Here is a 14,661-nt window from a genome sequence, read left to right on the forward strand (position 1 = left end):
TAACCGTCTGTCTTCCAAACCCTGTCGTCCAAAAATACCATTAACATACTAAATTGCCTTCCCAGTAACACTATGGTGTCAAACGGGATCGCTAGCTGGATGGAGCGATACATCTATGTGCCACACAAAGGTGAGAGGTGGGTGTGAAAAAGGCAGGTGACTCCAGAGACCGGGGTTCAAATCCAGACTGCTGTGTGTTTGGTTAAATATTGTGGTTTTGGTTAAAAGTTAATACTGACATTATGTCTCAAGTCAGTGCAGACTTTTTTATGTATTAAACCAGATCAGGATCTTCCGCTGACATTAACCAAGTACTGAGAGTGTCTAAACATAACCATAACAAGTTTAATAATTCAATGTCAACATCTTTGTGACTTGCCAGATACATTAAATAACATTTCCTTATTATGTTCCTTGTTAATCGTTTAAAAAAAAAAAAAGGCAGCGTTGGTGTACTTTAATCACCTCCAACTCCCCTCTGACGTTACAGATACATCAAAGTTGTCATTGCCCACATCTGTCTTCAGCCTTTCTGTAATACTTAACTAATACTCAGAGATAATTGCTGTGTGTTGGCTGTAACGGTGCCTACGGGCCAAACGAGGAATATGAGGATAATCCTCAAAGAGGGAGGTTTTTACCCTGCAAATTTAAATTTGCAGAGAGAAAAGCCTCCTCCTCCCAGTCGCTGTTAAATCAGACTTCCACAGGGGGGAGCCGGTCTGCTCTGCCTCCGCTCGTCCCCAGACAGAGCTGGCCTGTTGTAATTCAAGTGTTTCAGCAGAATGTTCAGGTTGCTTTTGGACAGGGTCAGGACAGCTCATCACTTGGTTTCTGATGCATCAGCAGTTTGCCAAAGGAAAGGTTCACTGGGGCCTTGTTTTGAAAAAGGAGCTTCCTGCTGGTGGAAGTCAGCTTCTCAGACTGACATGTAATGTGTTGAGAAACTGCTCGGCTGCATGTCAAAGGATCGGCTCAAGTTTGTTCTGGTCTGTATTGAAGGTGTTGTGGAGTAAAAAAAAAAAAAAAGTGGTATAATGTCTTTTGGGTTCCCAAAGGGAGCTGTGTGAAGTCTGATAAATGTCCTTCAATGATGTCACTTAAGTCAGCGTCGGTTGAGGACCATAGCGGAGGATTGGAATGGCTGTCAATTTGAGAACCCTCTAAAGGTGTCTATGCACTGGGTGCAACAGCCCAACTGATCTGATTTGGTCAAATCATCCTATCTGAAAGGAGAATATAACTTTAAAGTGTCTGTCTGTCTGTTTATTTGTGGGTCCTGACCTCATATCTCAACAATCATTCATCTGATCTACTTCACACTTGGCGGGTGCATTGTTGGGGAAACCAACGATGTGCAGCGTTGAGGTTTGTGCAATTTGGACATCACAAGTTGTAGCAACACCCTCACTAGCCAAAGATCACTGACTGCGGATCCCTTTGGCTGCAGAATGCTGGATGTACTAACGTGACAAACAAACTCTTCTTCACTGGAGACTACGAGCAACGAGCAGATCTCGTGAATGCTTTTCGGGGCCAAGTAATCAGTCGGCTCCGTGCGGGCAACCATTCAAAACGAGCATGCACTCCGAATGGGCGCGCCCCCGAAAGGGCATGCCGTCCGACAACGCAGCAAGCAAATACCGGTTGCTGAGCAATAGGCCCGATCCAATTGGGAACAAGTTCCCAACGGACTCTGCACAATTTGTTATCATAAAACCCTGCAGTGTTGCCGGAGCCAGCTGTGTGGGACCTGTTCCCTGAACTAGATGGGGTCTACGAAGCTCAGAGTTGCATCGGAGCTTCTTCCACCGTCCTGATTTCCTTAAGCCTGGGGGCTTATGTAGTCACTTTGCTTCTCTTCTCTTCAGCCCCCAGCAGTCTCTGCAAACTTTTGCCTGAATCCCAGACAAGGGGGCGTGAACTTGCTGACTTCAAATATAGAACAAGCATAACCTTTACAGGAAACTACTCTAATTAGTATTAAATTATGCAAAACCTTTTTTTATTTTTCTGCGTTGCATGAGTCTCAGTATGGGTTCTAACCTTGTACCGTGGACATCTGTAACAGCTACACTTCCTGGCCTCTTCACTGCTCAGAGCATTTATTTCCAACTTGGCCAAGTGCCATCAGCTCGACTGGCCTGCATGACCACCAATCAATGTCAGGTCAATGTCAGCTGTTTGCTACCTCCATCTTTGGGTAAATTGTCACCATAAGCCAGCAGTAAAACGTATGCATACTATTAATGGTTCCATTTAAAATAAATGCAGATGTGTGCAGATCATGGCAGTAAGGTTTTCATCATGTCCAACTGGTAAGAGATCCCCGGTTGGACCAAGAACAAGCTCAAGGGATTAAATATCTGGTCTGGCTGGGAAATGTCTTGTTTCTCCAGGAAGAACTGTAAAGCTTTTCTCCACGCCCCGGCCCAGATTAGAGGAAAGATAATGGATGGATTGAAAACAAAAACTGAAAAAGGAAGCGTTGGCATTGAAACACTTAGCTGAGGTTTAGGTCAAACTAATTAAAATCCTCAGTATGATGTCACAAAACTGGGCAGGGTTATCTTTGCACCAGTGGCTGATTTTACAAACCAGAAAAGGGCATCACCCTCCAGTTTGAACCCCCAACAGAGAGTAACTGTAGGGAAATACATTGAAGTGGATGAGAATAACTTCCCATGGATTAAATATAGTTTGGACATTGTAAAAGAATGTATTGTAAAAGATGGTACTATAAAAGATGGTACTATAAAGACGCTGGATGAATTCAAAAACAATTTGAGTTGTCATTGAGAGGACGAATAAGTAGAGCTGCCTCAAGGGCTCGTCAGTCACACTGAAGGTAAAGGGTTCGTGTAGGTTTTGATAATTAGTTTATTGGATTAAATCCAAAGCGGCAGAAACGAGAAAACTACTATTTTTGTTTCATCCTATCTGCCGCCAGGATACTACTTCGCTGGAAGAAGAGCCTGCGGCATCTCCAAGAGGTGGAGCTTCAGTTAGTGGCCGTGGAACAACTGAATTCAGAACTATGTAGCAACCTCCACAATTAACACTGAAATAAATGGTTATCATCGTTCCTTTTTAAAGGGTGGAGCCCCAAGGCAAAGTCAACGCAAGTTAATTCATTTTATATAAATACTCATTGTTTCTGATGGCCAGGTGCAGGCATTCTACAACACCTAACACACACACACACATTAAGGCGTTTACACTACATTAGCAATGAAGCAAGCAGCTTACACCCTTCAACAAAATTGTACTCGACAAAATCATTTCTGGTCTCTTTTTGCCCCGTGGCCTGCTGGCTGGTGGGTTAATCTGACTCCACAGTGAGAAAATACTCAAATACACACTAAGTCGCCTGTTTATTAGTTGTTGAAAGTTAATGTGTCAAGTGATTGTGAAAGTTAATGTATATTTATTTTTCTCTCATTGATACAAATGAGGTGAACAGACCAACAGCAACCCAAACTAGAGCTTCCAAAATTAGTTAACATCTCTAACATCTCATGAAGGTTGGATTTACTGCAGAGCTGTTGCATGACACTGCTTTATTTTTAATTGGGTACATTTACACACAAAAACTATACAGGAGATACTTTTGCCTTGGCCTTTTGCCTTTATCTGATGGTGCACAATGGAGAGGGAGTGGAAGGAGTTGTGTTAACGACATTCAGCAAAGGTCGAATGTCATGCTGAGAGAAAACGATCCAAAAAGGCTTTTTAGAGTGTTCTACATGAAGGCTGACGTTTTGTCTTTATATGAATATGGAGGATGCTATATGGCCCTCAGCAGCTGAATGGAGAGCACAGAGGCTGGTAGGAAAGTTGGATTTGTGAGGAAGCACAAAGAGAGGAGGTGATTAACTGGTCTTATACACAGCTCATCAGTCTGACCTCATTTATGTTGCGTTTTACTCTAGAAAACTCTGACTGGGCCTTTCTCAGTCACGCTGGTATGCAGTATTTATTTCCATGTGGTTGACTCATCTTTTTATGTTTTCATCTCATGTATGTGTCTCCATCCTGGTTGTTTTGGTCTTTTTTCCTGTATTTTTTTTATTCTGGTGTTTGAGCATTTTCTTCTCTATCTCTGGGGTGGCCAAACTATGGGGAATGTTTTAGAATAAAATAGAGATTATCTTAGGCGTATTTCTAATGAAGTGCACTGTATGTATATTTTATATCCTAGTTAAAGCGCTTGATGTCGACTACATTTCTTGGCACATAAACCAATAATTTACCATTTCTGCCTGTTCTGTTTGTTACACTCTAATATTAGACTTCACATCTTACATCGCAATCTTTTAAGTGGGCGCTAAAGCCATGCACAGAAACCAATATTTGGCTGATTCAATTTGATTTAATTTGACTTATTTACACATACCATCATAGTATTTTTAGTGGACCCTTAGGTGTTGAAGTGTTGGGTAATTATTTTGATTAAAAAAAAAAATCTGCAGCACATGGGGTTTTCTGGTCTAGAAACACTAATTTTATTGCAGTGTAACTGGTTGAAAACTAGACAACAACTATTGTTTGGCCCGTGACTCCTCCATATTTTTCTTGATATGGCTGTTCTGTTTCAAAACAAACATCATTAAGCATCAGCTAGAGCGCTCTCTGCTGTCAAGGAGATCAGCTGAGAACGGGAGCAGGAAACCTTCCTTTAAAGTGGATGATGAGACATGCAGGCTCCACTGATTCAGTCTAATGGACGGCTCTGTCATCACCTCCAGTAAGTTATCCAATTTAAAATGACAATTTGCTTCAGATTTGGCCTCAGAAATAAACCCTTTGGATTTATCCAGTGCTTCCTCAACCTACTTATTTCTTGAAGACACCCTGATGAGTTAGTGACCGTCAAGGTAAACTTTATTGCATAAATAGATTCATCTAACTTTATCTGCCTTGCATTTAATTTGATTTACTATGTTCATTTTCATTTTCATTTGAAGTGTACAAATAATGTTAATTAGTGAGTTTAGAAAAAAACCTTCTTTATTCTGTACAAAAACCAAACCGTGAAAATTACATATTTTTCAGAATTATGTTTCTTTTTTCCCTGTGAAAGTTTTTTTTCTGTTTTTAGGGGAGTTTTTCCTGATCCAGTGTGAGGTCCTGGTATGTCAAAGATTGTCAGATTGTAAAGGCCTCTAAGGCTAATTTGTGATTCTGGGCTATACAAAATAAACTGAATTGAAACTGAATTTCTTAACTGCATCTTGCACAGTTAATGTCCACAGACAGAAATAGAAACACCAAGCACAAATACTCAAAACCTCCTCTGTGCTACTTCCTGCTGCAGTCGGTGTCTCCTGGACCACATTTTGCCATTGATGACTCACACTCAGACTCACAAGGTGAAACACTACCCGCTGCCTCAGCCGGTAATAACAGGAGGAAGATGTTGATGCACAGTTTATGGTTTGGCAGCAGGCTGGCCAATGACATTTTCTCCTGGTCGAAGCAACGAGCTGAAACCACTGAACAACCGTCTCGCTGGGCCATCTTTTTAGCGATTTAGCGAGTTTTCTCTCGTGTTTTTCTTGCCTTCTGGGTTGAGACTCGTGTTTGATTAAATATACCACGGATGACTATGAGTGGACAAATAAAGACAAATGCCAAATGCAGCTGTTAAAAGTCCTGTGGTGATAATAATGCAGTTGCACAATAGGCCTGAGTGGATAACTCAGTTCAGTGGACATTGGACCAACATTTCTCAGCACAATCTCTAGTCATGTGGATGCCGAGCTCAACATCTACTGTACTGTGTGACTGCAAAAGATTGTGCGGGTGTGCGCATGACTGAATAGTATAGAGACACACATTTGTGCTTATCTACATGTGAGTGTGTGTGTGTGTCCATTTATCCTCTTGGTTAACTCTAGAAGAATTCCCAGAGGAACAGTGAATGTAGGTCACCTCCGGTTGAGCACTTTGAAAATAAAGACAACCCTAATACCAAACAGCCGACACAAAGTCCCCCGTGGCATCGACTCTGGCATGTTCTCATATGAATACCACGCATGAAGTCAGACCTTTTTTTGGGGGGCGGGAGGGGCTTTTACAAGATTATCTCTGTGAGATTTCTGGTTCATTGTTACAACGCCAGAGTGCAGTTATGCACGTAACTGCAACCCGGAGCGTTTCTATAATTCTTCCTCCTGTTATGTGTGAAACACAGCAGTACTGTGGCGGATCCAGTGAAGGCACAAGACATGGAGTAAGATAAAAAAAAAAAAAAAGTGACTGTCTTTTTCCCCCAAAGGGATCTAGCAGAAAGAAGTTATCTAGTCGTTTAATCTACACAACTGCTGGCCAGATTAAGAAGAGGAAAATAACATAATGATCCCTGTTAAACCAGTGGCCTACATTGTTTCAAGAGGACTCCTGTTTGTCTTTTGCTTCTGCTTTTGGTGGGAAAGTCTTACAGATTTTACAGTATTAAATAATCTTTAGCTGTATTAAAAAAAGAAGAACAGCGCCCCAGGAAGGTGATGGGTTGGGAGTTTAAATCAAAGGCTGAAAAAAAATATACTTGGAAACTATTTTTGTCTCCGGTGTGAGGTGGATGGACCACAAAGTGCGCTAAGAAGCTAATTATTGTCTTATCTGTGTCTAAAATGTATTAAATTCAGTGTCCCATATTGCTATTCTCCGAGTTACTGTAGCTATCATGTTTCACAAAACTGCCCAGCTTGAGAATCTTATATTCAGCACTGGGTCGAACCTGTGTACCGACAGCAACAGAAGGTTTGACGATAAGCTTTGTGAGATCTTTGCAAGACCTCGCAAAAGTACAACGTTCTAAGGGTTCCCCTCCATGTCCCTTCCAGTACAAAGAAGCTGTACTTCATTGCTGTCTGCAGGGTCTTACCTACAAACATTTTGTAACGATATTTGGTTTGCATGTAACTGATTGTGAAACAACATTCAGATTACAGTTCAGGACATTCTCCTTTCAGAAAGTGTTTGCAGTAGCCTGTGGTATTAACATTACATATGTATACATTATAACTACCATGTTTAGAGTGATGCAGGCGACAACTGTGACTAACAGTCCATCTCATGGGACTCCTCTGGAAGAAGTCATATGGAATGGAGGCCAGATAATTGTCAGCTCTCTTGAGAGAACAGGGGAGCTGATTAATTTGGCTGCTCGTCATGTTCTCACAGATCTGAGTACTATTCTCAGACTAAAGCAGCAGTGTGCTTGTTACTCGTAGTGGCTGGCCAATGATGTAACAGCCAACACATGTGAGAATTAAAATGTAGCTACGAAAGAGAAAGTGGGAACAATGAGTTAGGGTATTTGATCAACTTATTGAAGGTGTCCCTGATTCAAGACTACTGGCATTTTACTTCAAGCTTTAAAAATATATATGTAAATATATATTTTTAAAGGGATGAGAAATAAAAAAAAAAGGGTAAATAAGTGACTGTGCTCACATCCCTGATCACAGGATTTTAAAATGTGACTGCCATTGAGAAGGACATGAACCTTTCTCTGTTGATGCATGTCGGGGCCTATTGTAATTCAATGTGATGAAACTCTCCAAGGGATCCACCAACAGCTCCCACTATCAACAGGGTTTGGACCAGTCCAGATTTACACAGATGGGGCACCATGCCAAAAGAATGCTCAGTTTATTCAACTCTTCATGCATGTAAGCAAACAGCAGTTCTTCATTCCAAGAGCAAGCATCACTGTTCTCATTAAGAGTGATGTTTAAACTGACTTCAACTTACTAGTGATACAATTATCTTACTGCTGGTTCAAGTACTTCATACTCATTGAGACAGTCTCTGAAATGTAGAGGCTCGTGGCCCAGGGTTTAAAGTTGAAGGAAAGGATTGAACTGACCCTTCCGACGACATTACTTTAAGAAAAACAATGATGTACGAAATGATCGTCAAAAAAAAGTTGAACAGACATACGACGGACATATACATAAATATTTATGGACTGGAGACACAAATGGCCATAAGTACCAGTGTACAGTTATTAAGTGCTATTTTACACAAGGGCCTGCTGAGATCAATACATAACACCAATCACATGGTAGTAACTGTCCTTGTACGGTCTCGCCATCGTTGACTTTCAAGTTTATGTTTTGCTGCCCCGATGATTGAGGGTTGATTGCCCACTTTGGTAGGTTTAGACAAAAGTCTACATTTATTGGGAAAAGATAGACGTAATGTTTTTTAATTAAACAAAATGTCGGGCTTCAATCCACATTTGTTGGCGTTTAGCTTTTAAAAAACAAGATGTCGAACTGCGATTAAAAACTCCCACTTAACCTGTATTAACGGGACGGTTTAGCAGCAATCTGACAGCCCCATAAATTATATTCATATAACCGCAATGAAAATCAGACGTATGTTGTTTCTTGTCTTTTTTTGCTACACTACAACAACAAAAAAAGAGAAAGAAGGGACTGAATATAGTGCTAAATGCATAACAGTCAATGCATAACTGAATATCGTTCTGTTAACGTGGACAGATGAGGACCATTATCCTGGCCAACCAATATTGTGATGAACGATAATGTTGGCATATCGCCAAGCGTATACCCAGAACCTCCCGCTTCAGTGCCCTACCTGTGCTGCTCTGGATGGTCCTGACGGTGGTGGCAGATGTGCGAGGTGGGGAGGATGGCAGCAGGAGCAGCGGCCTCCCTCCTTCTCCTTCCTCCTCCCCCGAACAGCCCTGGTCAATCGCTCGTACATAGCTGTGGCTCCGCATCCGGAAGCAGCCCGGCATTGGCAGGGTGTCCATGGTTTCCAGGCTGTCCATGGCAGCCTCCAGGGCCTGGGCCTGCATGGCGCTGTAGACCTGCTCACACACCTGCTCCAGCTGCCCGTTCACCTCCACCTCGCTCAGCTGGAGGAGGACAGGAGGAGGACGTCAGAGGGGGCGGCGAGAGAAGAGGGGAGAAACAGAGGGGACGATGAAGAGGATGGACATCGGGGAGACTTCCAGAATATTCTCATTCAGGATATTACACACTGCATCCGGAGTCAGAGTTTGGGGTGCAAGAAGTACTTTAGGCATGCAGGTCACAAAGGCATTAATGAGGGTTTGCTTGCTGGCATCTATGTGGTTCCTTAGTGGGATTTCTTGGTCTGTGAGAACCCTTTTATCGACCACAGGAACAGTCTCAGCGAGCACTTTGTATGCAGGGACACCGCTTGTTGTGGCACTTAGCATTGGGTTAGGTCTACCACAAGGGACAAAGATGGCTGCCACAGGGGGCGGGATCAGCCTTTGTCACCGGGGGAGCCTTCCGTTATGCTAACGTGTATCTGCTCCCCATTCCCTTTTCCTCACATCTTGGCTCCTCCCAGCGAGAGAGAGAGAAAGATTTGAGAGAAAGAGAGGGAGGACGGAGGAGCCGTAGCTGCCAAAATGAGAAATCCTTACTTCAATAGTGTCTAAAATAGAGGTTTATACATCACGTCATGTGATAAAGCATTAAAGATGCATTTCAGGGTTCCTCCAAATTGAGGGAACAAACTCTGTGTCACAGGAGGAGACAGGAAACGAGGAACTCAGGGTTGCTGGTTGGCAGGGAAGCTGCCTCTGAAGGAGAGCTGAGTATCACTCAAACAGCTTCACATACTCAAGAACAACCCTGTTTACCGAACTCTTTCTAGCAGCCCAATTTCCTGAAGAGGATTGCTGCCACGTCCCATTATTGGGACGTGGCAGCAATCATTTTTATCTGCCTGTTTTTTTTTCACTTTTCCAATCCAAGCTTTATTTTCACATTGAGTCAAGTTGAAATCAAATTGAATGGGTCTCAACTTTCAAGACAATAAGCATACTGATTAATTGCGGTTTAATGGCTGGGTCCATGCAGGGGAGGATATTAAAACTGTTAACAGAGGCGATTCAGTATGGTCATGGTAATCAGGATGAGTAATACAAGTGGAGGTCATGGTAAGGTTAAGGAGGGACAAATGAAAGCAGCTCATCAAAGGTGCGGACTGCTGCACTGGGCTTATTCAGTAAAGTCACGTTTATTCCAAGGTTACGAAAAATGGTGCCAACACCTAAACATGATAGAACAATATTTATATTTTGATCATGGGCAAGCGGCGATTGTACAAGTCAGGACTTCTGAGGTGGAAAGTTAAGAAAATTCGGTATTTTTCTCAACAAATCCCACAAAAAAGACCCAAACCAACAATTTGCTGCTGGTACGTCCCTGTCTGCTCTCAGCTCTCAGCTCAATCAAATCTTGAATGCATCGCTGCTCCCAAATATGTATATATTTTTTTAAAGGCCCGCTAAACAGCTGGTCGCTGTCGGTTTTAATAAACACTAATTAAACAAGAGTGAGTTTGGACGGAACTATCCATATGAATCCACGTTTGTTGCTCTGCTGTGCATTTGGGGAAGCAGGACGGTGTGTGTGTGTGTGTGTGTGTGTGTGTGTGTCAAAACAAACTACAGTGTGTGTGTGTGTGTGTGTGTGTGTGTTCATGGTAGTGTCGAGCTACATTGTGGCTCATTGATGTGTTTTTAATCGATTTTGCACAACAATGGAGCTCTGTGGCGCAGAGGATCAAGACACATCAGGCCTTGATACGCGTTAGTGGAAACACTCCGATTTGGTTTGGGTCTGCACATGGGATTTGTTGACAAGAAGAAAAATATAGAACATGACCAGACATGTCCTTTCAGGAAGCACTTGTAATGTGATGGATGAATTTGTGGATTTGGAGACATGCAGTGGTGGTGCACTGTGCACAGGCCTGGGCTCAGATAGCATTTCTAACAATGACGGGCGCACTGTTTTTCAACCAAGACTGCATTGTGTCCATGGTGTGGTGGTGTCTCCAAAGTTAGTCAGCTGAACACTGTTCATCCGAAGCTGCTGTTTCAGGTCGGGTTCAGACAGAAACCAGGGCTCTATTTCTCGTACCTGGCTAAACAAAGTCAAGCAAATGTCCTAATCTCCACCTTAAATTAGCGAGATGATTGACATCAGGCTATCTGGGTTTCTTCACAGCTGATCCGCGCTGAAACGGTCTCGTTAATTCTAGCCAGACGTCAGTCTTCTGGATAAATGCGCGCGCCCGCTCCTCTTCAGAAGGGATAATAATGGAGCACTGACACCACGATGTTCTAACAGTACAATGTCAAATAAACTCAGAGGAACCTCTTTTTATTTTTCTGATGAGAAGCAGGAGATGATCATGAAGGTATATGAGGAAGTCAATACCGTAGTCATTCACAGCAAACACATTGCGAATATTCCAACGTTTTTGCAACATTGTTGCCGTGAACGCAACTTTAACTTTAATCAGAAATTCAATCAATTGAAGCAGTGAAAATAAATGATGTGTGATTCTCTGTATTCTCATCACGATCACCTTAATCATGTTCTACAATAATGATATGTATGGTGTACTAATAACACTGTCATATAATTATGAGTGCTTTCAACACATCCATAAGTTTCTTAAGAGCTAAATAAACTTAAGAACAGCGCGGCATGCAGCGGCTGATAGTCTGTGTCTGAGACGGGTGATCGGCTGCGCCTGTGGTGATCAATGTCCGCGGCTCGAGAAGCTTTCGTAAATAAAGTATTTCTTGCCGGCAAAATCTATATCGCCGCGTACAGGAAGTCATGATGATGTAAAGGATGGATCCTGGCGATCTGAAAGAACTCTCTCCTTATAAAACTAATATAACTAATATCGCTCCTTCATCAATGAGGAAGGGAGCTGCCTTTTTTGTCCGGTGGGAGTGTCCAGCTTATCCAGTGAATTTCAGTAAGCCTGCCCAGGAGCAGGTTTACATTTTTGGATGTGTTGCTTTGGTGATTTAACTAAGCTTGCTTCGAGAAACCGAGAAAACCAGACCTACGTCATCTTATCCTGACAATTAGCCTGCTAACTCAGTAAGCCAGGTGCGAGAAATAGGGCCCAGCACTGCATGAAAAACTAGAATTACCGCCTTGCGCTTGTTTGCCTTTGCCAACCAATCAAGTTGCAGTTTACAACTATGTCACTGTTCTCTAACCGGTCCAATCCTTGAGTCCAATCGGGCGTTTGTGTTTGATATTGCGCTCAGGAGAATGAAGAAAAAAAAACCCACAGGTGCACAAAATTTGAACCTTGCTGCAATGTGATGCAATGTTATTCTAGATTGGCCAATCAAATAGGTCCACGGCCACATGAACGCAGCATTACTCTAACACAGGACGAGGGATGCACCCATACATATATCGGGCCAACAGCGACTGGAATAGCTGGATCGGGTAACGGTGAGAATGTGGCCGATCTATTCAATTAAATTCTATGTTTTTTTGTTTTTTTTCATCCTGTGGTTTTATTTTGAAGGGACTTTTTTATGCAGTGGAGTGTCGTTATTTTCCGGCTCTGGTATCAACTTGTTTTGCACTTGTCCCTCCATGTTGTCAGCAGCAGGTGCTAGGTTGTGTCAAATCATCCTCATATGGGGGTGACTCTGGGTTTTTAGGATAATTAAATTAAACAGCATACTGAATATAAAATTCACAACTGATGGCGCTGCCTGCATGACAGGAAAAAAAACGGGGGTCGTGAGGAGAATTGAGTGCTACTTAAATTTCTGTAAAGCACAATGTTTTTCAGTATTTACCTACTGATGAGGTAATCACAAGAGAAGTTCATGTTGTATATAAGAATCCTTTTGAATTGCACTTTTTGTTTTGTTATTTTGAATTTGTGGAAAAGCTGCTCCTCAAGACAGTGACTTGTTCCATAGTAAAGTTTTTGTCATAGATTCAGTGAGTGTGTATTCTCAGTTAAAGTTAGGTCATTTGAGTCTTTTTGAAACTACTTCTTAGTTGTTGGCCTTATTTCTTTGTGCATGAAAGCTGTTGAGTCTGTTTAAAAATGGCTGAAGATTCTGAATTGTTAAGTATGTTGTAATACCTCGTGTCCTGAAGATGCAGTGTTTGTTTTTTAATTAAAATGCAGCTAATTGAGTGAAAAAGGGAATAGTTCCCTCTCTAGCATTGCCACCAGCTGGTCATTTTGGTTTATCATTAAACTTGTTTTTATGTTAGCATACATATTCTCTACTATTTCAGGTTAAACTGGACCATATTTTCATTAAATTAATTTGAGAAGTTGAGAATGTTACTCAATTTGGGTCGCGGCTTGTCATTCAGGTGTGATGGTGGGTCCCGGAGCCAGACCAGTTGAGAACCACTGGTCTAGAAGCCTCTGAGAAAGCTTCTCTCAATCCTTTAGACCTTCGACCCGGAGAATCTCATGTTCACAAGCACAAAGCTGTGTTTCCATCATGGAATGGTTGATTTTCTACAGATGCTTGGCAACTCAACAGACTCAATCTGGTGGCTGACGACGACCATGTGATCAAAAGCTCCACAACTTTGAGTTGAGGTTGTTTTGTCAACGACTATCCAGGTTTTTAAGGAAGTCGAAAAATGACTTCATCAGATTATGCTACAGCCCAAAACAAGCTTCTCATCAACGAGGTATTTTATCTGATGGTAAATATTTGAATAAGGTCTGGGTTGGAAAACAGTGAATCCGTAAAAGAAAGAAATACAGCTGGTCATACAGACAATGGCGCTTTACTTGGATCGTACAAGAGAAGTGAAAGTTTGTTTTAAATGTGGTTTCGAACACTCCCCACATATTCCACCATATCCTCCCAAGCCTCAGTGTCTTTATGGTAACATGATCAGGTGGAGCATCCTGACAACATATAGGCAGTGGTGTTGGCAACCAACCTGACTGATGGTGCTCATGGCCCTCATGTAGCTTTCATTGCGTGAGCGGTATTGGGGTGAGGACAGCAGCGATTTGGGGTCGAGGAGGGTTTTGGGGTCCAGGGTATCCAGGCTTCTATTGATTGAAACCTCACTCACCGCACGCAGGTAACTGTGGCTCCTGATCTGCAGTTTGGGGGAGTGCTCCGACGAGATCCTGACCAGAGGGACGACAGGGAGGAAGTGTTACACATAAGGTCAGCATCGCAGTAGTCTGTTTGGAGTAGTGGCCACTGAGAGAGCTACAGACTTATGTGATCCAGTCAGCATGCTCAGCATCATCTGCAGCATGCGAGTAACACATCAAATGATAAATGGACTTTGCCCTTTTCTAGTCTCTTGACCACTCAAAGCGCTTCAACCAAATGTCATCATTCACACATTCACACACATGCATACACCGCAGGAACAGCTTGCAGGAGCAATTTGGGGTTGAGTGTCTTGCTCAAGGAAGCATCTAGCGAGCCGGGGGATCAAACCTCGATCCTCTGATTGAAGGACGAGGAATACAAAGTTATTGAAAGGGTATTTATTTGAATATCTAATACCCAAACATCTTTGAAAGCGCATTTAAGCCTCCCATCCATAAAGACCCACGTTAACAGCATTCAAGCTAGCGCTATGCCAGCCACAGCAACAAAATACTGGAGTGGAACTACGTTATTAAAATGATCTCATACATATTACATACAGTATGAAAGTTAAATTCATGTCTGAATGTTCCTAAATTATGTATATGTTTTGCTGTATGTGTCACGATGTCCTTCTCAAATATCAACGAGGATCTCTTTAAGAGGTAAGTTGCTATTACCACACACTGTAGACCTAATTTAGGTCTCGTCATTTTGTAAAT

The 14,661-nt window shown here is 42.3% G+C and overlaps 1 protein-coding gene across 1 annotated transcript in view; it reads right to left on the reverse strand.

The window, feature by feature from the left end:
- Window positions 1-14,661, reverse strand: part of LOC306747753 (disks large-associated protein 1-like) — a gene marked incomplete at both ends in the record, with an annotated part of 65,758 nt that overhangs the window by 35,868 nt on the left and 15,229 nt on the right. Inside the window, 2 exons of the mRNA XM_079230845.1 lie at window positions 8,614-8,896; window positions 13,770-13,965. Coding sequence (XP_079086971.1) covers window positions 8,614-8,896; window positions 13,770-13,965 — 479 coding nt within the window. The remainder of the gene's footprint in view (window positions 1-8,613; window positions 8,897-13,769; window positions 13,966-14,661) is intronic.

Source organism: Taurulus bubalis, assembly GCF_910589615.1.
Source record: "Taurulus bubalis genome assembly, chromosome: 1".
Taxonomy (NCBI): domain Eukaryota; kingdom Metazoa; phylum Chordata; class Actinopteri; order Perciformes; family Cottidae; genus Taurulus; species Taurulus bubalis.